The sequence below is a fragment of the Canis lupus genome, chromosome 7 (assembly GCF_003254725.2).
Source record: "Canis lupus dingo isolate Sandy chromosome 7, ASM325472v2, whole genome shotgun sequence".
NCBI classification, from domain to species: domain Eukaryota; kingdom Metazoa; phylum Chordata; class Mammalia; order Carnivora; family Canidae; genus Canis; species Canis lupus.
Genome location: NC_064249.1, coordinates 78,028,737 through 78,054,456, shown reverse-complemented (window position 1 = coordinate 78,054,456; position 25,720 = coordinate 78,028,737). Strand labels below are relative to the sequence as shown.

Below are 25,720 nucleotides of genomic sequence, written 5' to 3'. Positions count from 1 at the left end.
AGATGAGAAACCTGATTAAATATTGAGGGTGATCAGATATTAAGAATGGGGGGACCTGGATAAACTGACTTAGCATGATTTTGCTAAAGAGAAACAGGGAAGTCCAAAAGTCAATGGCTAGTTGAAAAAGTGCTCAGAGGAACCTGAGTAGAATTTGTTAGAGGAGTGACTCTTTGTCATGTCACTTAATTTTAATTAAAATGTAAAGGATGGGATGCCTGGGTGCCTCAGTCGATTAAGCCTCCACTCTTGATTGCACTTGGGTCAGGATCTCAGGGTCCTGGGATCAAGCCCCAGGTTGGGCTCTGTGCTCAGTGAGGAGTCTGCTGGAGATCTTCCCCCTCTCCCTCTGCTCCTCCTCCTCCTCCCGTGCCCTCTCTCCCTCTAAAACTAATAAATCAATAAATACTTAAAAAGATCTTTAAAAAGAAAAAATCTAAGCGTCAATATTGGATAGCACCGCTTAAAGTTTTCTTGATCCTTCACATTTGTTAGGATGGTGATGTAACAAGCTACCGTAAGCATACAGTTCACCAACAGTGAATCACCTTAATCTGAAGCGAGATCACTTCTATAACCAGCACGTTTGTGCGCTGTAAAAGATCATTTGTTCTTTTTTTATAAGTAACATTAATGTTTAAGTTGTGTGACGTTTACTTAACCACCTGTATCCTCCGTAACTGCCGGAGAGGCGCATCTGGCACAAAACCCATAGGTAGATGGGAGCTGGCACCCGGGCTGGTTTATACTCTCCCAGAGGGCTGAGAAATTTGTCTCAAAATCGGACACGGTCGCTACACTGATCTAAATGACGCTTAAAATGAAACGAAAATACTGCATTAGAAAATTAAGAGTAGGGATCCCTGGGTGGCGCAGCGGTTTGGCGCCTGCCTTTGGCCCAGGGCGCGATCCTGGAGACCCGGGATCGAATCCCACGTCGGGCTCCCGGTGCATGGAGCCTGCTTCTCCCTCTGCCTATGTCTCTGCCTCTCTCTCTCTCTCTGTGTGACTATCATACATAAATAAATAAATAAATAAATAAATAAATAAATAAATAAATAAATAAATAAATAAATAAAAATTAAGAGTAGAGCGAAAACCAGAAATGGGACAGCAAGAGGCCAGGAGGTCCGTTCCTGGAACTCGCGTTCAGCAGCTCCCGCCTCCGACGCCGCTCCTCGCCGCTCGAGCGCAGCCAGCCGCCGAGTCCCCGGCGCCCTCGCACCGCAGCGTCCGGGTGGTCCCCTGGCCCCGCCCCCTCCACCTGGGTGCCCTCGGGGCCACGCCTCCTCCGAGCGCCCCGCCCCGCCCCGCCGCCGTGCGACTCCGGGCGGCGCGAGTCTGCGCGCTGACGTTCGACGCTTCAGGTACTTTCCCCGCGGCCGGCCGGGCCCGGCGTGGGGGCGGGGCAGGGCACAGAGCGCGCATGCGCCGCGGCGCCAGCGCTCTCCCCGGATCGTGCGGGGCCTGAGCCTCTCCGCCGGCGCAGGCTCCGCTAGCGTCAGCTCGCTCCCGCCGCCATGTCTGCCACCGTCGAGCGGGAGTTTGAGGAGTTGGATGCTCAGAATCGTTGGCAGCAGCTGTACTTGGTGAGTCGCGGGCTCGTGCAGCAGCCACGGTCCTCACCGAGGACCCGGGCTCGTGCCCGCCGGCTCCCTCCCGCCTCCCCCGCCTCCTGCTCGGGGCGGAAGTGGTGGCGCGCGGGCCGCGTCAGGGGCGCGCCTGCGCCGAGCGAGTCTCTGGTCCCTTCTGAAAAAAAGACCTCCGACGGGCGGGGGGGGCGGGGGGTACTCCTGGTGAGCGCAAGCGCGGAGCTGGCTCTGGAAGGCGGCTCCACAGCGGCGCCTGGTGGCGGGCGGGGGCGTGCTCCGCCGCCGGGAGGGACGTGGGAGGCTGCGGGGCCCGGGAGACCGGGGGCGGGGGGCGTCCGCGAGGCTGCTTTATACTGTCCCCTTCGCGCGCCCTGGTGCCTGCGTCTGCCCGCCGGTACCTCGCTCCCTGGCCGGGTGTCCTGCGGCCGAGCGGGGCCGGCGCGGCGCCCGCTCCCGAAGGCTCGACCGGCCCTGGCCTTGCTGCCGTGGGTGGGCCCGGGGCCCCGGACCGTGCGGACCGCCGCGCTCCCCGCGAACCCGCGGTCTTGGTGTTCGCGGGGAGCCCGGCGTCTCAGCGCCTGGTCGTCCCCACAGCTTCCAGGAACGAGAGTATCTGGCCTTGGTTGTGTTGGTTAGAAGAATAAGGATGTTCCCTTTGAAACCTCTTTACTGGGAAATACTTAACATACAGCAGAACTCACAGGTTTTATGTATGGAGTCGAGCGGGTTCTCTGGACACACAGGCCTGGGTGAGTTCCAGCCAGGTCACGGTAAGGAACCTGCCCGTTCCCCGCGGAGGTGCTGTGCTGCACCTTCTCCCATCCCTTAGGCCATCGCTGCTCTCATTCTTGCCGCCATACGATCATCTTGCCTATTAACCCAAATCGTGTGAATGGAATCACCTAGTTGAATTCTTAGGGGACTAGTTTTTTTTTTCACATCAGGGAACCTTTTAATTCAAATAGAAATTTATACCCTTGAAAATGACTTAGTTGCCTGTTCTGTACTGCTTAATTATTAGCATATTATTCCCAAGATTAAATTGAGTGGTTGTTCAGTTAAAAGTTGTTTCTGCTGTTCGGTTCACTCTTTATACAGGAAAGGGGGGGGGGGAAGGTTTTCCTATAAATCTGGATGATCTTAGGTTTCTTCCCATTTAAATTCATTTAAAGGACAGTAAGAATTGTTTGTCTTCGTGTTCAGAATGTATCCGTTTCTTCTTGAAGACATTAGCAGGAAGTATAATAAATACCCTGACTCACATGACTACAGAGTATGTTAAAATAAGAGTACTAACCTTTAAGAATGCTGCTAAAGGCCTTACCAAATATAGAAAATTTTAAATGCAAATTCTAGTAGGAATCTTTATGTGAGAGCCTGCCAGCTGTGTCTTCTCCAGTTACATTTGTTTAAATAGAAGCTACTGTCTCCAAGTTGCTGGTGGTATATCAAAGTACAGATTTGAGAAGAGAAAGGTGAATGCTATGATTTAATTGAGCTTAACATTTTGGTTGGGGGTGGGGTGGGGTGGCAGTAGCATTATCTTTGAAGAAAAATTTTTTAAAGTTTTATTTGAATGAGAGGGGGAGAGAGCACGAGCAGGGGGCAGAAGCAGAGGGAGAAGCAGGCTTCCCGTTGAACAGGGAGCCAGATGTGAGGCTTGATTCCAGGACCCTGAGATCATGACCTGAGCCAAAGGCAGATGATTAACAAACTGAGCCACTCAGGTGCCTCAGTATCTTTGGAAACTTAATGAAAACTGTAATCCCTTTGACCAGAAAAGTATACTTACTTGCATCATCTGAAAATTTCACATTCAATTTCAAGGAATTCAGGAAAACCTTCCATGGACTTGTGCCAAGGAATCAATCCTTTAGTGGGTTGGTCAATGTGCATACTTTCTTTTTTTCCTAATGGAAGAAGAAGAGTATTAGTTTGGTCTTTAGAAATCATACAATACATACTGGTGTTATAGTAAAAGTAGGTTAACAAGAAAGTAATGGAAAGCAAGTCGAGGAAAAGGTTTTTCCTTTGACTCTAGAATATCCATTCAGCCATACTATAAATTTGTATTGAGCACTAGTGGTGTGCCAGTCCCTTCTCTGGACCTTTGAGATTTGGCATCTCGAAAATACAGCGAAGTTTATTCTCTTGAGGAGCTCACAATTCTAGGACTTCTTCTTTTGATGATTTCTTCACAGTTCCCTATTTTCATTCATTGACTCCCAAGGTGCCTATTATGTATCACATTAGACTGAGTTCCAGCTCTCAAGGATCCAGCCTGGTGGGGAGTAGTAAATGGGTAAGAAGATGAAAACATAAAAGTGAGAAAGGCAAAACTGGTGTTAAGCACAGAATGTTGTCTAATCACCCAAAAGGGTGCACCTGGGAGTTCTGGTGATGCTTCCTGCAGGAGGGATAGCCTTCCCTAAGCCTTGAAGGACAGATTGGCCACGTGAAGAGAATAAGGGAGGGTGGAAAGAATTAGTGTTCCAGAGAAGGGAGGAATGTGTGCAGAGGCACAGAGCATAGAATGCCAAGAGGACTACCAATAAATTAGCCTCGTGAGGATAATGGAATGAAATTGAGATGCTGGAGGGATAAGGCTGGAGAGTAAGACAGAGTCTATTAGGTACCTGTAGATCAGACTGGCATGTGGGCTAATTGATAGGACTCATTGAGGAATTTTAAGCCTGGAAGTACCATGATCATACCATATTTACTTTTTAGTAAGATCACTCTACTAGTATAATTGATGGGGCTAACCATAGGAAGGTAGTGCAGGGAAGTGGTCTGTTGGAATAAACCTGACGAGAAATGTTGACTAAGGCAGTGGCAGAAGAAAGGAAGGGGAAATACAGATTTGAAATGGTAGGGTATAGATGTGTTTGGCTTGGAAACTATTCAGTTCAGTTGAGATACTTATAAGATACCAATATGGAAATAGGTCCAGGGGAGGCCTGAGCTGTAAATAGGGTTTGGGAAATCATGAGCACATAGGTGGTGTTTGGGGTCCTAGATACGGATGAACTCATCCAGGGAAAATATGGAAGGTTTGGAAATGCTGAAGCCCAATGACAGAAATCTTGACCACCACCTACAATTAAAGGCATAGGTAAAGAAAGGAGCTTGCAAAAAAGACTGGAGGGAAATAACCACAGAAGTAGGGAGAAAATCGATTGTAGGTGTGAACAGAGTTGATGGTCAGGAGCGCCACATGGAGCAAATGGGACAAATAAAGTCAAAACTGAAAGGGCCCATTGACTTAAGGAGCAGATGGTCGGATACCTTTATTTTTTATTTTATTTATTTTTTTTTAGAGAGAGAGAGAGGGAGGAAGGGAGGGGAGGGCAGAAGGAGAGGGGGAGAGAGCGAATCTTAAGCAGGCTTGGTGCCCAGTGTGAACCCGACGTGGGTCTCAATCTCACAACCCTGATGAGATCATGACCAGAGCCTAAATCAAAAGTCGATGCTTAACCAACTGAGCCACCCAGGTCCCTTCAGATACCTTTAAGAAGAACAATTTCAGTGGAGTACAGAAGACAAGCTGGGCATTGAGAAGAGAACATGGGAAGAAGTACAACCAAGTAAATATAGACCATTCTTTTAAGAAGCCCATGTTGACCAGTGGAGTGGGGAAGGTAGCTAAAATGAAGCAGTTATGTCCCTTCTTACTGAAAACCTTCAGTGGTTTCCCATTGCTCATAATGTAGAACTCATATTCTTCTGTGGCTCACAAGACGACATGGCCTGCCTCTCCGTATGACTTTCTTCCTTCTTTCCACTGGATTCTGTTCCTTGATACGTGTCTATTCTGTCCTGAAGGCCTTCATAATTGTAGCTCTCTTTGCATTAGCACTACTTCTCCTTTCCCCTCCATTTTTGCTTAACTACCTCCTACTCATTCCTGAAGTCTCACTTCCTTGGTGGGGTCCTTCCCGATCCTCTAATGCAGGATATGATCCTCTGTTACATACTCTATAGTGTTCTATGACTTCCCCTTTCATAGCAGTGTGTTGGATGTCATATGCAGCAGATTATTTAAGGAACACAAATTTGCATTAAGCAAACAACTATTACTTGAGTAAGGAAAAAGTGCTTAAGTGGGCTCTGCTTTGTCTATCACAATACTAAGTGCTATATGTGTTCATTTTTTTTGGCAATGTTAATTGGATTAGGAAAAAGGCTTTGATCTTGGGCAATAACTATATAAAACTAAAGTTGAACTTAGTAGTGTGAGAACTTTGACTTTACACCTTACTGAAAGTCTTGCAGGAAGAGAAAAATGAATTGATTATTTTCAGTCTGGGACTGGCCCCTGACTCCTTTTTACCCAGTTTTGAACAGTTGCTTTTATAACATAGTTTTTTTTTTTTTTAAGATTTTTAAAAATTTATTTGATAGAGCCAGAGAGTACAAGCAGGAATATCTGCAGAGGGAGGAGAAGCAGGCTCCCCGCTGAGTAGGGAGTCTATATGGGGCTCAGTTCCAGGACCCTGGGATCATGACCTGAGCGGAAGGCAGACGCTTAACTGACTGAGGCACCCAGGTGCCCCTATGACATAACTTGTGATAATAGGTTTCTTGGGAATGGATTATGGGGTCAGAGCAGAACAGACTATGAATTTATTTTCTTTTTTTTTTTAATTTAATTTTTATTTATTTATGATAGAGAGAGAGAGAGAGAGAGAGGCAGAGACACAGGCAGAGGGAGAAGCAGGCTCCATGGACCGGGGAGCCCGACGTGGGATTCGATCCCGGGTCTCCAGGATCACGCCCTGGGCCAAAGGCAGGCGCTAAATCGCTGCGCCACCCAGGGATCCCTGAATTTATTTTCTGCACTATCTCATCAGAGCTTCATGCAGGCAGTACCAAGGTCTTGCATAGCATCAGGCACTTAAATGCATGATAAATATTTGTGGAGTAATGACTTCTTCCCAGGGAAGGGTAACTTGATATGTTTACATGAAGTAAGGGGTGGGTGGGTGGGGGAGGTGACAGAGGATAAGCCTAAAGAGAGAGATTGGAAGTTGAAGACATAGAAGGGATTACTGTTGGAATCAAAACCCTTGGAAAGTAGGTGCTGATGGGAGCAAGAGCACACAGATGGAAGAACTGTCTTGAAAGGGCACAACTGGCAGAGGTGAGATTGCTGGAAAAGCCTAATTTGGTTTGACGGACAAACTAATGACATTTTGTTTTTAAGATTTTATTTATTTATTCATGAGAGATGCAGAGAGAGAAGCAGAGACACAGGCAGAGGGAGAAGCAGTCTCTCTGCAGGGAGCCAAATGTGGAACTCGATCCCAGGACCCGGGATCACGCCCTGAGCTGAAGGCAGATGCTCAATCACTGAGCCACCCAGGCGTCCCCAACTAATGACATTAAGGTAGTCTGAGGTTAACTGGCTTTTTGAGAAATGTTCATGATTGCTTTTTTGTCTTTAGTCACTGCTGATTGCTGTCTGAATCAGGCTGGGGTATGAGAAGGGCAAAAAAAGAATGGAGCTTTTATGAGATTTCAGGGAAGGGAATAAAACTATAGGGAAATGGAAAAAAACAAACAAACAACAAAAGGCAGCCAAGCCATGGAATAATGTTTCTAGTAAATGGTGGCTCAGAAAGAATTTAGTTGACTAATCAGAGTTTAGGAACCATGAAACTCTTAACTGGCTATTTTTCTTCATTAGAAATTTGCACTTCAAATATTGTCAGAGTAAGAGCCACTTGTGAGTCAGCTAAGTTTTAGAAGTAGGGTATCAAGGGAAGTCTGTTTTTGTAGTATTTATAACGGGTAGCCAAACGACAGATCAAAGCTTTCTTATTCTAAAACAGTTCCTTTGCAGTGTGTACTGCACATTGTCCTACAAATGTTTAACCCTAGGGCTTGGAGTTTTACATGGTTGCACGTGTTCTTGCTATACAGAGTCCTTGAGTTTCCTTAAAAAGAGCCTGTTTTCTCACACTTTTGGAGTCTTTGCCCATGTTGGATGTATTCTGTGCCTACCTTATCTACCTAGAAAACCTCTTCAAGACTAGTCTCTGGTTTCTTTAGGTAAAGTTATATGTTCCTTCTCTGACTCCTTATTGGAGAATGAATCACATTGTTTTATAACTGTCTACGTCTGTGTCTAGCTCTTTCAGGGGTACTTTGTTTTTCTTTGTTTCCCCATCATTTGCCTGTAGTTCTGAGACATGTTAGGTGCCCAGTATTCACTAAACAAAAAGAATGCTGTTCCCCTTTTAAAATGTCAGCACCTTGGGGTGCCTGGCTAGCTCAGTTTGTGGAGCATGTGACTCTTGATCTTAGGGTTGTGAGTTTGAGCCCTATGTTAGATGTAAAGATTACTTAAAAATCTTAAAAATAAATAAAATGTCAGCATATTGGTTTATTCCAGCCCCTTCATTCACAGCTGAGGAGATGCCCCTCCAACATGAGATTGGGACTTAGGTAAGGTTACCACCGTGTCTAACAGTGACATGGGTGGGACCTAAATTTAGTCCTTATAATTCTCATTTCTGTGCTATCCCAGTTTGCCACCTGACTGCTTACACTGCTTTCTCCTTAAGATCTACCTGAGAATAATGATGCTAAGGGAATCACTTACATTTTTCATAGCAAGGAGAGAATGGAATGTGTTAAAATAGGTGGGGTCATTTTGGGATTGGAGGCCTTCAAGACAGTATATGAGATCCATGGATTAAACTGGAAAGTGATTTCCAAGTCCCCTGAAACTGTATGTTGAATCATGTGTATGTGTGAGTGTATTTGGGTATTTTTGTCTGTAGAGATTCCATAATTTTTGTCACATTCTCATGTAGATCTCTGTGGCTCTTCAATAGATAAGGACCCCAGGGGATGCCTGGGTGGCTCAGTGGTTGAGCATCTGCCTTCGGCTCAGGGCATGATCCCAGGGTCCTGGGATGGAGTCCTGCATTGGGCTCCCTGTGGGGAGCCTGCTTCTCCCTCTGCATATGTCCCTGCCTCTCTCTGTGTGTCTCTTATGAATAAACAAATAAAATCTTAAAAAAAATAGGTAAGGACCCTATTTTTAAAGGACCCAGCTTTAAGGGAAAGCAGGCTTGGGAATGGTGCCCCAATAGATAATATATAACTAGGGATTATAACTATGTTTTGCCTTTGATATACGTTCTGTATTACTGGTACTGCCTGTAGTTGTGGAAATCCAGTCAGTGTTTGTCCTCTAGCCTTTCTAGCTTGCCTTTTTCAATATCTTAATAATTTTTTTTTTTTTTTTTTTTTAATGGGCAGAGGAGCAGGAGAATTTTTTTTTTTTTTTTGAGCAGGAGAATCTTAAGCAGGCTTCACACCCAGCACAGAGCCTGCCTGATATGGGGCTCCATTTCACAATCCTGAGATCATGACCTGATGAAGAGTCAGATGCTTAACCAACTCAGCTACTCACGCTCCCCTCAATTTCTTGATTTTAACTAGAATCTCCAAGAACTCTTTTTGGCTTTTCCCAGATTGCTACGATGCACATAATTCCCTTTTGCCAGTTAGAGATATGTTATGGCTCTTCCAGTCTCCTGTTTGTCTCTTGTTCTGTTTCCCTGCTTGATCTCCTCTCTTATCCTTCACAGTCTCTTTCCAGAGACTGAATCAGAGATAAGGACATATCAGCTCTAGGAAAGCAAGATTAAAAATAACACAGGTGTGCTTTTCACAGTCTCAAATGAGCATACATAGGATTTGTCTTCCTTGGAAATTCTTTTTTTTTTTTCCCTTGGAAATTCTTATCCAGATTCTCTGTGTTCTCTGTTCTCATCATGGTGCATGTGGTAGTTTCACTTAGTGCTCGTTAAAGTAGCTGTTTCTTGGTAGTAAGCTTTTGGGGCTTGTTTGTTTATTTATTTCAGCGAGCATGAGCAGGGAGGAGCAGAGGGAGAGGGAGAAGCAGACTCTGCTGTGTACAGAGCCGGACGTGGGGCTTGATTCCATGACCCTGAGATCATAACTTGAACCGAAATCAAGAGCTGAACACTCAGGCAACTGAGCCACCCTTGCAACCCTGTTACCCTTGCAACCCTGTTGGGGCTTCTTTAAACTAACTGGCAGATTAGAACTTTTATAATACTGTCTATTATTTTGGGTAGCATGCTTTAGCTATGTACTAAGTCAGTCTAGCATGTAAAATTTAAAACATAGCAGTTGATAATTGAGGAAGAAATATGGTTTAGCATGATAATTTTAAAGTATGTAAATTCTGACTCTACTGTTCTGAGTAGAATACTAAACTTAAACTTTTCTTGTTACAGTCTTAATTGGAATGATGTTCTAGCTTGCCTGGCTATTGTCTGAAATAGCTGTTAAAAATTAACGTCTTAATGAATGCTAATTTAATGTTCTGTTTATGGTATAGTAGTGATGGTTCAGGCAGTTGTTTTGGCTTAACAGTGAAATCTTTGCTTTTAAAGATCTTAAGCAACTTTAGACACCTTTCAAGTGAAATGTATGACCAAGAGAAATGTCCACATACTATAAAATCCTCTAAAATTTAGCATGTCATTTCAGAGTGCTGGGGTTGATGACCTCTGGGAAAAAAAGTCCTGGTCGTCAAGAAACTGATTACACATTAGACACTTCTATCTATGAATTTCTGGTGCTTTTCAGTGTGGTATTTTCATGTTTGTTTTAATGTATGCATCTTATTCCTTTTGCAACCAGTATGTTTGATTTAATATGCTCTTTGTTCTGTCAGTTTAATTTGGCTTATGTCACTGATCTTTTGTAACTTTTTTTCAAACTGCTTTCATTCCTCTAAAGAAAATCTCATACTTTGTTTTTTCACTGTATTTAGACAGTTTTATACTCTGAAAGCTATCAGTTCCTTTTTTGCAGTTTCTAGTTGACCCTTCGACAATCAGGGTTAGGGGCCCCAACCCCTGCACAGTCAGAAATCTACATATAACTTTTGACTTCCTTAAACTTAGCTGCTAATAGCCTATTGTTGATTGGAAGCCTTATCCATAACACAGTCGATTAACACATATCTTGTATGTTATGTATATTATGTACTGCATTCTTACAATAAAGTAAGCTAGAGGAATGAAAATGTTATTAAGAAAATCATAAGGAAGAGAAAATACCCATTTTGTTCAAGGATCAACTGTACTTAATGGTACTTCCAGGAATTCTTTAGATGGGTTAGAGTTAAGGTGGTATGGCTCCCAGAGTCTGTTCCTAGTCAAGGGCTGGTATGCTGAGGTAACCTTAGAAAATTGCAGTTAGTCCATGACAGAACTGCTTCTGCATTGATTTATATTTTAATCATTGCCTGCTTCCCTTTCTACCTCCCTCTATCCCACCCCTATGAAACAAATATTAGCATTCTGTTCTGCACCTTACTTTTTTCGCATTAAGTACACTTCCATCAATGGTATAAGAAAGTACTTGACTTGTTTCCTTATACCTTCACCTACCCAGTTATATTCTAAAACTTTCTGATCTTTACCTGATAGGTGAAAAATGGTCTTACTGTAGTTATAATTTGCAATTTTTGTTGCAGTGAATGAAGTTGAACAACTTCTCTTTTTTAGGAGCTATTTGTATTTCCTTTCTCTTTTTGGTATGTAGGAGTTCTTTACACATTAAGGAAGTTAAGCCTTTATCATGTATTGTAAATATTTTTTTAATGTCTCAATTACCTTTGGCCTTGTTGATAGTATTTTTTTCCTGTAGAAAATTTAAATTTTTATGAAATCAGATTTATCAGCCTTTTCTAGGTTTTCATGCCACAGCTTAGAAAGCTCTTGTCTATTTTATGATTACAAAAAATTTTCTCCAATGTTTTCTTTTTCTTTTCTTTAAGATTTTATTTATTTATTCATGAGAGACAGTGAGAGAAAGGCAGAGACAGGCAGAGGGAGAAGCAGGCTCCATGCGGGAGCCTGACATGGGACTTGATCCCGGGTCTCCAGGATCCCACCCTGGGCCGAAGGTGCTAAACTGCTGAGCCACCGGGGCTGCCCTCTCCAATGTTTTCTTATACTATTTTATGATTTTTTTTAATGTTTAAATAATTGCTCAACTAGGATTTTATTCTGATAAAAGGAATGAGGTAGACATCCAGTTAATTTTTTGTGATAAAATATATGTAACAAAATGTTCCATTTTAGCCATTTTTAAGTGTACATTTTAATGTCATCGATTCCATTTGTAATGTTGTGCAACCATCACCACTGTTTCCAAAACCCTTTTAGCACTCTGAATAGAAACTCTGTACCCATTAAGCAATACTTCCCTATTTCTCCCTCCTCCTGGTAACTTCTGCTCCTTTCTTTTTTCTTTCTTTTTTTTCTTTTTCTTTTTCTTTTTCTTTCTTTTTCTTTTTCTTTTTCTTTTTCTTTTTCTTTTTCTTTTTCTTTTTCTTTTTCTTTTTCTTTTTCTTTTTCTCTGCTCTACTTTCTATCTGTGAATTTACCTAATCTAGATACCTCATACAAGTGGAATCACACAATGTTTGACCCCTTGTATCTGGCTTATTTCACTTAGCATAATGTTGTCAAGGTTGAGCTATGTGTTGTAGCCTGTTATCAGTTTCATTTCTTTTTATGTCCAACTAATTTTTTTTGTATGTACCTACCACATTTTGTTTCTCCATTCATCTGTTAACAGACACTTGTTTCTACCTTTTTACTACTATGTATAATGCTGTTGTTAACATTGCTGTGCAGATAGCCATTGGAGTCCTTGTTTTTAATTCTTTTGGATTTGGACCTGGAAGCGAAGTTGCTGGATAATACGGCAATTCTATGTTTAACTTTTTGAGTAACTGCTAAACTGTTTATAGAAAACTATAGAAGTGGCTGCAACACTTTTATATTCCCACTAGTGATGTTTTGAGGCTTCTAATTTCTTCATATCCTCCCAAACACTTTTTCCATTTATAAAGTTATAGTCATGCAAAAATAAAATTACAGTCATATCAGTGGGTATGAAGTGGTTTAGATATGCATTTCTGTAATGACTAAGGATGTTGAGTATCTTTTTCATGTGTTTATTGACTACTTGTATGTTTTTGGAGAAGTATCTTTTCAAGTCCTTCACCTATTTTTTTTTTCCTAAGACTTCATTTTATAAGAGCAGTTTTAGGTTCACAGCAAAATTGAGGGGAAAATACAGAAATTTCTCATATACCGCCTGCCCCTACACATTATCAAAATCCCCCACCAGAGTGGTTATGTGTGTTAAAAGTTGATGAACCTACATTGATATATTGCAAAGACCCAAAGTCCATAGTTTACCTTGGGGTTCATTTCTTGTGGTGTACATTCTGAGGGTTTGGGCATATGTACAGGTGTCCCATCATTATGGCACCATATATAAAAATCCAGTTCTCTCCCTTTTCATTCCTACCTTCTCCAACCCCAGCAACCACATTGATCTTTTTATTGTCTACATAGTTTCACCTTTTCCAAAATGTTTTATAGTTGGAATCACATGGTAAGTAATTCTTTCACTTAGTAATATGTATTTAAGGTTCCTACATGTCTTTGACGCTGGAGAGTTCATTTCTTTTTAACACTGAATAATACTCCTTTGACTGATGTACCATAGTTTGTTTATCCATTCATCTGCCGAAGGACGTCTTGGTTTCTTCCAAGTTTTGGCAGTTGTGCATTAAGCTGCTGTAAACATCTGTGTCGGTTTTTGTGTAGACATAAGTTTTCAACTTCTTTGGGTAAATAGGAAGGAGTGCAATTACTGGATCATATGGTAAGAATATGTTTAATTTTGTAAGAAACTGCCAAAATGTTTTCCAAAGTGACTGTACCATTTTGTATTCTCACCAACAATGAATGAGAGTTCTTGGGCTTTATATCCTTGTCGGCATTTGGTGTTATCAGTGTTCCAGATTTTGGCCATTCTAATAGATGTCTTCCTTTTTTTATGTTGTTTATCCTTTTATTATTAAATTGTAGAAGTTTTTTGTATATTGTGGCTGTTGATCCCTTGTCAAATATATGATACCCAAATTTTCTCCCAATCCAAGTGTTTCCTTTTAACTGTATATTGTCATTGAAGCACAAAAGTTTGAAATTTTAAGTCCAGTGTGTTTTTTGGTCTCCTGTGCTTTTGGTGTCATAATTTAAGAAACCATTACCAAATCCAGGATCATGATGATTTTCAATTCCTATGCTTTCTTCTAAGAGCTTTTTAGTTTTAGCTCTTATATTTGGTCTTTGATCCATTTTAGTTAATTTTTGTATATGGTGAAAGTCAGCTTCATTTTTTTGCATGTAGATATCTAGTTTTCCCAACGCCATTTGTTGACTTTTCTTTCCACCTTAAATGAATTTGACCTGCTTGTTGAAAATCAAATGACCATAGATCTGAGAGTTTATTTCTGAGCTCTGTATTCTATTCCATTGATCTCTATGAACGTTTTTCTGCCAGACCACTCTGATAGGATTACTATAACTTTGCAATAAGTTTTATAATTGGGAAGTGTGAGTCTTCCAACTTTGTTACTCTTTTTCAAGATTATTTCAGCTAGAGTCCTATAAAATTCAATATAAATATTATTATTTTTAAAAAGATTTTATTTATTTATTCATGAGAGGCAGAGACACAGGCAGAGGGAGAAGCAGGCTCCATGCAGGGAGCCCAATGTGAAACTCGATCCTGAGACCCCGGGATCATGCCCAGAGCTGAAAGCAGATGCTCACTGCTGAGCCATCAGGTGTCCCCCATATAAATATTATGATGAGGTTTTTATATTTCTGCAAAAATAGTCACTGGAATTTTGATAGAGATTACACTGAATCAGTATATCACTTTAGATAGTTTATATTCTTAGTATTTAAATCTAATTCATGAATACAGGGTATCTTTGCATTTCTTTAGGTTGTCTTTAATTTCAGCTGTGTTTTTAGTTTTCAGTATACAAATCTTTTACCTTTTTGGTTAAGTTTATTCTGAAGCATTCTTCTTGATTCTGTTGTAGGTGTGTCCTTCCTTCCTTCCTTCCTTCCTTCCTTCCTTCCTTCCTTCCTTCCTTCCTTCCTTCCTTCCTTCCCTTATTCATGAGAGACACACAGAGAGAGGCGGAGAAGCAGGCTTCATGCAGGGAGCCTGATGTGTGACTCAATCCTGGAACTCCAGGATCATGCTCTGGGCCGAAGGCAGGCGCTAAACCGCTGAGCCACCCAGACATCCCCTTAAGTGGGATTTTCTTAATTTCCTTCTTTGGAGTTATTGCTCGTGTATAGAAATACTGATTTTTGTGTGTTAATTTTGTGTTTTGCGGCTTTGCTGAATTTATTAGCTCCAACAGTTTTTTGTGTGTAGGTTTTTTAGGATTTTCTACATATAAGATCATGTCATTTGTGAATAAAGATAGTTTAACAACTTCCTTTCCAGTTTGGATTCCTATTTATGTATTATAGCCCAGCTGCTCTGGCTGAAATTTCAGGACTCTGTTGAATAGAAGTGGTAAAAATGTGGGATGCCGGGCTGGCTCAGTTGGTAGAGTGTGTGATTTTTGATCTTGGGGTTGTGAGTTTGAGCCCCATGTTGGGTATGGAGATTACTGAAAAATAAAATCTTTAAAATAAATAAAATCTTAAAAAAAAAAGAAGTGATTAAACTGGAAATCCTTGTCTTGTTCCTGACCAACTTTTATCTAAATAACTACCAGCTTTTGTCTGTTTGCTGAGTATCTCATCCCTCTTTCCTCCCTCTTCCTGCTATTTAGAATACCATCTTTAGTTTCCAAGATCAGATGAGATCGAGTGTGTTCACAGTGGTATGGCCGTAGAGTACCATCTTTATAGTTTGCAGAATTACTGTGTGTGTATTGGGTAAATGAAACATGAATAATTGCCTATATAATCTGACCTCTCTGCACCTGTTCATCCTCATTTCTTGGATTGTCCTCTCTTGTCCACCGTAAGTTTTGTGCTGCTTACACTTCTTTTTTTTTTTTTTTTTTTTGGTGTTCAATTTGCCAACACATAGAGTAACACCCAGTGCTCATCCCATCAAGTGCCTCCCTCAGTGCCCGTCACCCAGTCAACCCCACCCCCCGCCCACTTCCCTTTCTACCACCCCTTGTTCGTTTCCCAGAGTTAGGAGTCTCTCATGTTCTGTCTCCCTTTCTGATATTTCCCACTCACTTTTTCTCCTTTCCCCTTTATTCCCTTTCACTATTTTTTATATTCCCCAAATGAATGAGACCATATAATATTTGTCCTTCTCGGATTGACTTATTTCACTCAGCATAATACCCTCCAGTTCCATCCACGTTGAAGCAAATGGTGGGTATTTGTCGTTTCTAAAGGTTGAGTAATATTCCATTGTATACATAGACCACAGCTTCTTTATCCAGTCATCTTTCGATGGACACCAAGGCTCCTTCCACAGTTTGGCTATTGTGGACATTGCTGCTATAAACATCGGGATGCTTACACTTCTTGTAAGACATCAGTTATTCATTCTTCCATTTGTTCATGTTTATTTTTTCATTTGTCTTTTTAAACGTACTTTCACATCTTTGCATAAGCTGTTTTTTTGCTTAGATCTGTCATTCTTGTTTACATGGCGTAGCCCTGGTCATTCTTTTTTTTTTTTTTTTTAAAGCTTTTTCTTATTGTAAGTAATCTTTATACCCAATGTGGGGCTCAAACTTGCAACCCCAAGATCAAGAGTCTCATGCTTCTCCAACTGAACCAGCTGGGCACCCCTCCTGGTTATCTTTTAGGTCTGTTAATGTACTGTGCCCCTTACTCCCCCAGGTGAAAATAAATCCACCTTCTGTGTTTATTTTAAATGTGAGTGTACTTTTCTTATGGCACTGGCTCCTTGATAGTCTTAAGGAAAATTCTGAGGCCTGATTCCAAAAACAGTTGTTAGATACAGTTATACAAATAGCAGTGAACATTGACAAGAATAATGATAAATAATGAGAAATGCATATAATTTTTCAGGTCCTTAATCCCATGCAGTAGAAGCTTTTTTGTTCTTATTTATCATTGAAATGAGTAAAATTCAGTGATTAAAAAAATCTACATTATTACTTGGCATCAGAGAAGGGTCTTACCCCCATATGTTTGAGACTTAGAGGATTTTTTTTTCAGTTTTATTAATAAATGATTGACATGCATCACTGTATGTATACATTTAAGGCATACAGCTTGGTGACTTGATTTATATGTATTATAAAATTATTACCACAGTTCGTTCTGCTAACATCCATCTTCTCATATAAATACAATAAAAAGGAAGGAACACTCATATGAATGTTGTGCCTCCCAACACATGATGAGAACTTTAGGATTTACTCTCAATAACTTTTCTCTGTATCACACAGTAGTGTTCAGCTATAGTCATCATGTTGTACATTACCTCCATAGTACTTATTTATCTTATAACTGGAAGTTTGTATCTTTTAACCAGCTTCTTCCAGTTCCAAGATTTAGGGGATTTTGATATTAAGCAGTGGGAGCATCCACAAAAACTTGGTTAAGACTTGATGCCCGCACTTTTCTGTGAAGATGAACAAATGTTACAGCTGAAAAATTCAGCACCTCAAGAAGATTAGACTAATTGGATCATTTAGAGCATGTGAAATAGTATAAGAAATAGGGAAAACTGGAATTCAGTTCCCAAAACAAGAGGAGGTTATAAAAACAAACAGAACAAAAGGATTCTTAAACTTATAAAAACATATTTATTTAAAAAGTTAAGACTCAGTAGCAAAACAGATGGTGCAGGAAATACCAGGTTAGTTTGAGAAAAATCTCTGAATTCAGGAAAAGATATTTAAAGTGAATATTATGAGAAAACATTTAAAACACATAAAAGTCTCAAACCTCTGTGTTACATGGTTCTGAGAGAACAGCGGACCTTGAGATGAAGCAGTGACCAGAGAAATAATGGAAGAATGTCTCTGAGCTGAAGAACACCTTTAATTTCAAGATTAAAAGGCACCACAAAGTCCTCACCAAGACTATATTTAAAAAACAATAAAAATTTAGGTGCATCCTGGTGAATTTTCTAAATATTCAGAATAAAAGAAAAAGCCCTTGCAAGGTAGAAAAACAAGTTATCTTAGAGAAGAACCAGTCAGACTTGCATTAGACTTAACACATTCTGACATTGAATGCCAGAAGATAATAGAAAATATTACCCAAGAGCTGAAAGAAATGAAATAAGTATAGAAAGTAGGTTTGGGCATTGAAACCAAGTAAAATATAGAGTTAATGCTAAATAATTATAATTATTGTTGTGAACCTTACTACAAATGATAGTTTTGAAATAATTGAAAATGTAAAAAATATGGATTCAAAGTTCTAGATTATTTCAAGAGAATACGGGAGATTGGTCTATAGGAAGAGGTAAGTGAAACCTATGATAATTGTACCATAGATATTTTACCAGATGGGAATTTATTAATAGATGCTTTCACACTAGTAGAAAATAAAACTTCAAACATGCTTTTACAAAATTTTAAGACTAATCCCCACTAGGATAGAAATGACATTTTTCCCCCCTTAAACTACTAGAGGGAAAGAGGAACAAAGAAAACTTGATAATACAGAAAAAACGGGGAAAAGGAAATAAAGAAGCATAACATATGGAAAGTAGCAGCTGTTACAAATCATTTTTGGATGAAAGAATAAATCAGTACTGCCATTAGAGACTCTAGAAAATAACTAGATGATACTTTTCTAAACAGGATTTGGCCAGCCTTTAAAGCAAGAAGGGAAAAAAAGGATATTAATAGGCTAAGCATTTCATTCAAGCTTGAAAACAGTAAAAAAACAAAGCTTTAGAAGGATTGATTGAATAAAAGGAAAGGTAAAAATAAATGAGTTCGCATCTCCCCTTCCAAATAGACCGTTTAATTTTATCTATGTTATAGTCCTTAAGTTCTAATATGTCATTGACAGTATCTAGAGATATAGTATAGAACACCATTCCCAAATTCTGGGAATATAAAGATGGTCAGTATGAGGGTGTGTAATACTTTGTAATTCATCCTCGTTGATTAAAGGAGAAGAAAAGTGTAGTCATGTTAAAATCAGTTAAAATAAAAATTTTTAAATATTTAAAAATAAACTTAAATGTGTTGGATTTGAGGCACATGAGTGGCTCAGTCAGCTAAGCATCTGACTCTTGATTTCCTCTCGGGTAATGATCTCAGAGTTGTGGCTTTTAAACAGCTACATGATATTCTGTTGGATGTACATTATTTTTTCAATTAGTCTTTCCCCTGTCATTGGACATTCAGGTTATTTCTAGCTTTCAACATTATTAATAACTCCACGAAAGAGGTCTTTGTACATGAGTTACCCACATCTTGGATCATTGCCACTAAAAGAGAAATAACTAGGGAGTCAATTATTTGAGGCCTTTTTTGAGCAAAAATTGTAAAATGGATGTAAAAATTTTTTTGGTATTCTTTAAAAGAAGATCCTTCCCATTTAGATTTAGCATTAATTAGATAAGAGTTGGTATTAGATTAGAACAGTGGTTTTCAACTGAATATTAATAGGGCATTTGTGGTAGATCTTGCTGTCCATGGGAATTTGACAGTGTCTACAGAGGTTTGTCACAGGAGGGATGCTACAACATCTCATGAGTAGAGAGGCCAGTGTTGCTGCTGCTAAACATCCTGCAGTGCACAAGACAGTCCCCCAACGAAGAATTATCCAGCCTCAAATGTCAATAGTGCTGAGGTTGAAAAATCTTGGATTTGCAGGTTTTGGTGCTGACAGGAAACATCTTTAGTCTTTAGAGCCACTGTTTATGGGTTGTCTCTGCTTTAGGAGGGAAATGTTTTAGCATCAAACATCAGTGGAGACCGATTTTCCCAAATACAATACAAACATAGTATATAACTCAACACCGATTTTCCCATTCCCATTTTGAGAAACACCATGAGTTTTATTGTTTATACAAAGTACTTATAAACTTATTTATTTTTGTATATTGAGTATTCTTGAAAATGACTCCTTCAGTGTCAGACCTAGTTAACTGAGATTTGGCCATACCATAAGTATTAGAGATCTATGTTTAGCTGCTTGAGGAGGAACATCAGGCAGTAGCTGACATAACAGATAGAGGCTTATTTTTCAACTACAGTGAAAATTCTGGAGGTAGGAGTCCGGAGTTGTTACTATGGCTCCTCTGTTTCTGCTTAGCCTTCCTTAGAATGTGCTTTTTGTAGGCCCAGGATATATTGTGCCCATTCTCACCCTTCACCCCCAATATCAAGGCAGGCAGAATTGAGAAGCAGCAGGTCAGCAGAGCCAGCCCTTTGGATAAAAGCTTTCCTGCAGCCCAGTCCAGGGATTTCTGCTTGTTCTCATTGCCTGGGACTGTCTCATGACCATTGTTACTTATACGGGAGGCTGGAAAATACAGGTTGTTAGTTGGGCTAACAGGTTGTAAGTTAGAAAGTAAAGTTAGAAAATAAAAATTAGAAAATTTGAGTAATAAAGAATGGATATTGGGATATGCAACTAGTATGGACCTCTGGAGGTACTTTTTAAAGTATTGGGGGTTCTTTGTTGAGCTTGACTGTAATCCTACACAGTGAAGGAAAGCTGTATTGGGAGTTCTGGTCTTCTTAAATGCACTGAAATTAAAGAGGAACAAACATTGGAAATTTGAGAGAATGGACTCTTACAGAGTTTTGTGGGGGGTTTTTTATTGGTGAAAAAATAGAATGTGTTTGTTATGAATATATTTCTTTACCCCCCAAACTTGGCTGTTTTATGGTGTTTGGGAAATTAAAATCTCTTTGATACCTCTGTTACTTGAGAGTACCCTATTTAATTTTTTTTTCAACGTCAGTAATGACTTGTGGTATATACAAATAAGTGTGTTTCTTTAGTTTAAAAATTGGAATCAACAGCTGAGAGATAGATGCACTTAAGTGTGGAACATAGGTGTCTATGCATAACACAGGCATTGAAGAAGGCTAGTGTAATAGAGGAACCTTCTTTGCCCATTAAAAAAATTTTTAATTGGAGTTGTATATAATCTGGATAGCAGTCCTTTATCAGATAAATGATTTACTTCTATTTTCTCCCATTCTGTGGGTTGCAACAACTTTCAATGTGATTTTTAAAACTATAGCATTAGAGCTGATATTAATACTAGTATTTATTAGTATTTTAGCTAGTTTAAAGTAATCTATGAATATATGGTTTGAAATCCAAATGGCACAAAAACTGTCCAATAAAAGGAGTAAAAAGGGCAGGTTACTTTAGAAAGAGAGAGGGGCTGGCATACCTGGGTGGCTCAGTGGTTGAGCCTCTGCCTTCAGCTCAGGGCGTGATCCTGGTCTGGGGGATCGAGTCCCGCATCGGGCTCCCTGTGACAAGGCTGCTTCTCCCTCTGCCTGTGTCTCTGCCTCTCTATCTGTCTCTCATGAATAAATAAATAAAATCTTTTTTTAAAAAGAGTGAGGTAGGATAGGGGAGAGCATTTAGCTGTATATGATATGTGGAGGTGTTTTTTTTTTAGTTGTGTAAGTTTCAGGTGTACAGCTTTATAATTGACATCTTTATACATGACAAAGTGATGGCCACCACAAGACTAATGACTATCCATTACCATGCATTTGTCTTCCTTCACCCATTTCATCCACTCTCAAGCCCCCTTCCCCAGAGGTAACCACTAGTTTGTTTTCTGTATATATGAATTTGCTTTTATTTTGTTTGTAGTTTTTGGATTTCACATGTGAGCGAATCATGCAGTGTTTGTCTTTCTCCTGTGATTTATTTCATTTAGCATATCTCAAGGCCCATCCGTGCTGTAACAAATGGCAAAATTTCATTCTTGTTTTTGGCTGAGTAGTTCATTGTTTTATTTACATTTGAATACTCTGGTTTCTCTTCAGATCGTATAAATCTTTCGCCTTTTACATTTGTGTGTGTGTGTGTGTCACATCATCTTTATCCTTTCCCCTATAAATGGGCACTGAAGTTGTCCACATCTTGGCTCTTATAAATAATGCTGCAATGATGTGTTTTATTCCTTTTCTTAAAAAAGAGATTTCGGGGTTCCGGGGTGGCTCAGTTGGTTGAGCATCTGACTCTTGATTTTTGCTCAGGTCACGATTTTAGTGTCATGGGATCGAGCCCCGTGACAACTCCATGCTCAGTGTGGATGGAGTCTGCTTAAGATTCTCCCTCTCGGGATCCCTGGGTGGCGCAGCGGTTTGGCGCCTGCCTTTGGCCCAGGGCGCGATCCTGGAGACCCGGGATCGAGTCCCACGTCCGGCTCCCGGTGCATGGAGCCTGCTTCTCCCTCTGCCTGTGTCTCTGCTTCATTCTCTCTCTCTCTGTGACTATCACAAAAAAAAAAAAAAAAAAAAAATTAAAAAAAAAATTAAGATTCTCCCTCTCCCCTTTCCCAACTCCACTGTGCATACTCTCTCTCTAAAATAAATTAAAAAAAAAAAATAGAAGGTCTGAAGCAGATCTTCAAAAGTGGCAATAAATGTTTAACGTCACTGATGGTAACATGAGTGTGATATGTATATTTTTCTGTTTGAAATATTTCATAATGAAAACACATTTTAGTTACATAAATCTGTACCCTTCCCTAGGGTGATCCTGGTCTGGGGGATCGAGTCCCGCATCGGGCTCCCTGTGACAAGCCTGCTTCTCCCTCTGCCTGTGTCTCTGCCTCTCTATCTGTCTCTCATGAATAAATAAATAAAATCTTTTTTTAAAAAGAGTGAGGTAGGATAGGGGAGAGCATTTAGCATTAGCTTCCCTAGATGTTCAGCCTTCCCCCAAAAGTTACTAATTTCTCATCTCCTTCTAGAATTACTCACTGTATGCTAGCCATATTTATGTTTGAATGGATTGTTCCCTCCCTGTCATGGGAGCATATTCTTTTGTGCTTTTTTCACTATGCATAAATCTTTGCACGCAGGTGTGTGGCTATGGGATACAAATTCCTAGTAGATAAAATTGGTAGGTCAGATTTATGATCTTAATAAATCATTCTCAACCATTGTATCTGTTTACATTCTGCAGTAATGTATGAGAATACTTTATTCTCATCTGCATAGTGTTATCAGAATCTTTTATTCTGGCCAATGTATTTTCTCTACACTTGATACAGAAAAGTCATTAACAGAAAACTGTTTTTGTATTATTTTAAGGTGACATTTTTCTATCAGTTACTAACTTGAAATATAAAATTTATAGTGTTTCAGCTCTATAAAGTGTTTGAGGTTATGCAAATAACTTTAAGCCTAGAACTGAATGTGTTTAGTTTTACATATAAAATTTATTATTTAATGTTTAAAAACTTACCTAATTAATGTGTAGTTAATAGCTAATAGTTAACACTTTTTCATGTTTTCAGCTAATTACAATTATTTGTTATAATATGCTTTCATGGAAAAGTATTTGAAACTGAAAGATAGTATTTCTGTCCAGATTATTATATGAGGCTATATAAGTTTCACACTAAAACTGAATAAATCATATAAAAATAGAAAATTGAAGGTCAGTTTACCTTAAAAACATAGATGTACATCTTATATAAAATAATGGTGGTTCATCCAGACAATGGGATATTATTCAGCACTAAAAAGAAATGAGCTATCGAGCCATGAAAAGACATGGAGGAGCCTTAAAGGCATATTACTAAGTGAAAATGTGTAAATTGTAATTCAGCACATTACCAGAGTAAAGGTGCACAGCTATATGATCACTTCCATAAATGCAGGGGAAACATTGAATAAAATTGAACACCCACTCATAAAAAATGTTTACCCAACTAGAGATTGAAGAGAACCCTTTTAACTTGAAGAGTATCTATTAACCAGAAACCCAAAGCAGGTATTACGCTTAGGGACAGTTGTTTTAAAATCAGGGGGAAAAATATCTACTTACTATTGAATAGGCAATCTTAGCCAATGGAGTTAGATAAGAAAAAGAAATGAGATATGAATAAATAAGAAATCTGAAGGATAGGGAAGAGACAGAATTACCACTATTTGATAGTATTGAGAAATTCAGAGCCACTCCAAAATATTAGAGAGCTCAATGAGATTGCTGGATGAGAAGGAAGCATTAAAAAGTCAGTAGCAGGGGGATCCCTGGGTGGCTCAGCGGTTTAGTGCCTGCGTTTGGCCCAGGGCGCGATCCTGTAGTCCCGGGATTGAGTCCCACGTCGGGCTCCCGGCATGGAGCCTGCTTCTTCCTCCTCCTGTGTCTCTGCCTCTCTCTCTCTCTCTCTCTCTATGTCTATCATAAATGAATAAATAAATCTTAAAAAAAAAAAAGTCAGTAGCAACAGTTGTAGCGAATATGTAGTATGTGTTTCTGATTGTGTGTGTGGCAGATTGCATTTTCCAAAGTGGCTTTACCAACAATAAATTATGTTCCACATGCTCTTTGTACGCACAGTGTGACTGAGATTCCTCCCCCTGAAAGGCTGTGTTCCCTACTCTTTGCATCTTAAAACCGTGGACGAAAATACAGGCTAGAAAGTTAACCTGTTCTGAGGTTGGTGACATACAAGCATGAGGAACCAATAGTAGGGGCATTTGTCAAGAAGTGACTTGAATGATTTATTTATGCTTAATTTATACAATTGAGTGGTGCCTCACTTTTGAAATGCTTTTTATTATATGTGATAGTGTGAGCCAAAACCCAATTAATTTTTACTGTTAATGCAAATATTTTTTTTTTAAAGATTTTATTTATTTATTCATGATAGTCACACAGAGAGAGACAGAGAGGCAGAGACACAGGCAGAGGGAGAAGCAGGCTCCATGCAGGGAGCCCGACGTGGGATTCGATCCGAGGTCTCCAGGATCACTCCCCGGGCCAAAGGCAGGCGCCAAACCGCTGTGCCACCCAGGGATCCCTAATGCAAATATTTTTTTAATGTTTCTGTTTTTACCTGAATTCTCAAAATAATATGTTCTATTTGGGTGAAAAAAACATACACCAAATAGCTGAGTGCTTAGTGCCCTTAGGAATTTCTTATACAGTGGAATGCAGAGAACTGTAAGGGTCCTAGAATGAGCTTCTAGCTTCTGGCTTAGTAATGGCTGCTGTTTATGGCTCTAGAAATAAAATTTGAGGATATTTCTGGACTCAAAGTAACAGTAATAATGGCACGAAGATGAAGAAATAGATGAAAGTTTTAAGATGGAAACTCCAAAATAGAGGTAGATATTACTGAGAGTTTAGTGAGAATCTGAGTATGATGTTAGCCTTAGATACACCTCCATTGCATTAGTTTTGTGTTACATATAGTGTTTAATGTTGCTTGTAGGGGTTGAATATTGCTGGTCAGTATATAAATACCTCAAGAGCAGAGACTCTGGTGCCTGAAGGATGTCTGTGGAGTCCTGGGTCCTGCCACCTTCCTGGCTTTGTGAACTTTGGCAGGTTGTTTAACCTCTTAAAGCCTGTCATCCCTCACATATAAACCAGGGATGATAATTGTTCCTGTTGGTGTTGTAAGAACTGAATGAGATAATGTCGACAATGAGTTCTGTGTTGTACTTGGCATATCATCAGTGCTTGATAAATGTTACTTTATACTGGCTGGGAAAGTATCTGTTTTGCTATATACAATTTAAGAGGAATGTTAAAATATATTTTTGTTATTTTAAGGAAATTCGCAATGAGTCCCATGACTATCCTCATAGAGTGGCCAAGTTTCCAGAAAACAGAAATCGAAACAGATACAGAGATGTAAGCCCATGTAAGTACTTGTGGGTTTGTGTGCATGTGTATGTTTGTTGGTTTGTTTTAGGAGGCAGGATACAATGAAAAAGAAGGTTTGGGATCAGGGTTAAGTACAGTGGTTTTCTTCATATTAACATAATACATGTTCTTTATTTTTTAAAAAATATTTATTTATTCATGAGAGACACAGAGAGAGGGAGGCAGAGACACAGGGAGAGGGAGAAGCAAGTTCCTCGCAGGGAGCCCTATGCGGGACTCAATCTCTGAACCCCGGGATCATACCATGAGCCAAAGGCAGACGCCCAACCGCTGAGCCACCCAGGGGGTCCCAATACATGTTCTTTAAAGAAAAACTTCTACTACATAGTAAAAAGGAAAGAAAATTGCTCATAATTTTTGCATCCTTCAAACACAGTCACCATTATT

General features: G+C 39.7%; 1 protein-coding gene across 4 annotated transcripts in view; it reads left to right on the top strand.

Annotated features, from left to right (window-relative positions):
- Positions 1-1,404: 1,404 nt before the first annotated feature.
- Positions 1,405-25,720, top strand: part of PTPN2 (protein tyrosine phosphatase non-receptor type 2) — a 94,065-nt gene continuing 69,749 nt past the window's right edge. For 3 of the 4 annotated variants that reach the window (XM_025429592.3, XM_025429590.3, XM_025429588.3), the window contains exons 1-2: positions 1,405-1,589; positions 25,220-25,310. In XM_025429592.3, coding sequence (XP_025285377.1) covers positions 1,521-1,589; positions 25,220-25,310 — 160 coding nt within the window. In that variant the 5' untranslated portion in view covers positions 1,405-1,520. The remainder of the gene's footprint in view (positions 1,590-25,219; positions 25,311-25,720) is intronic. The other variant, XM_049111886.1, reaches the window with a different exon arrangement.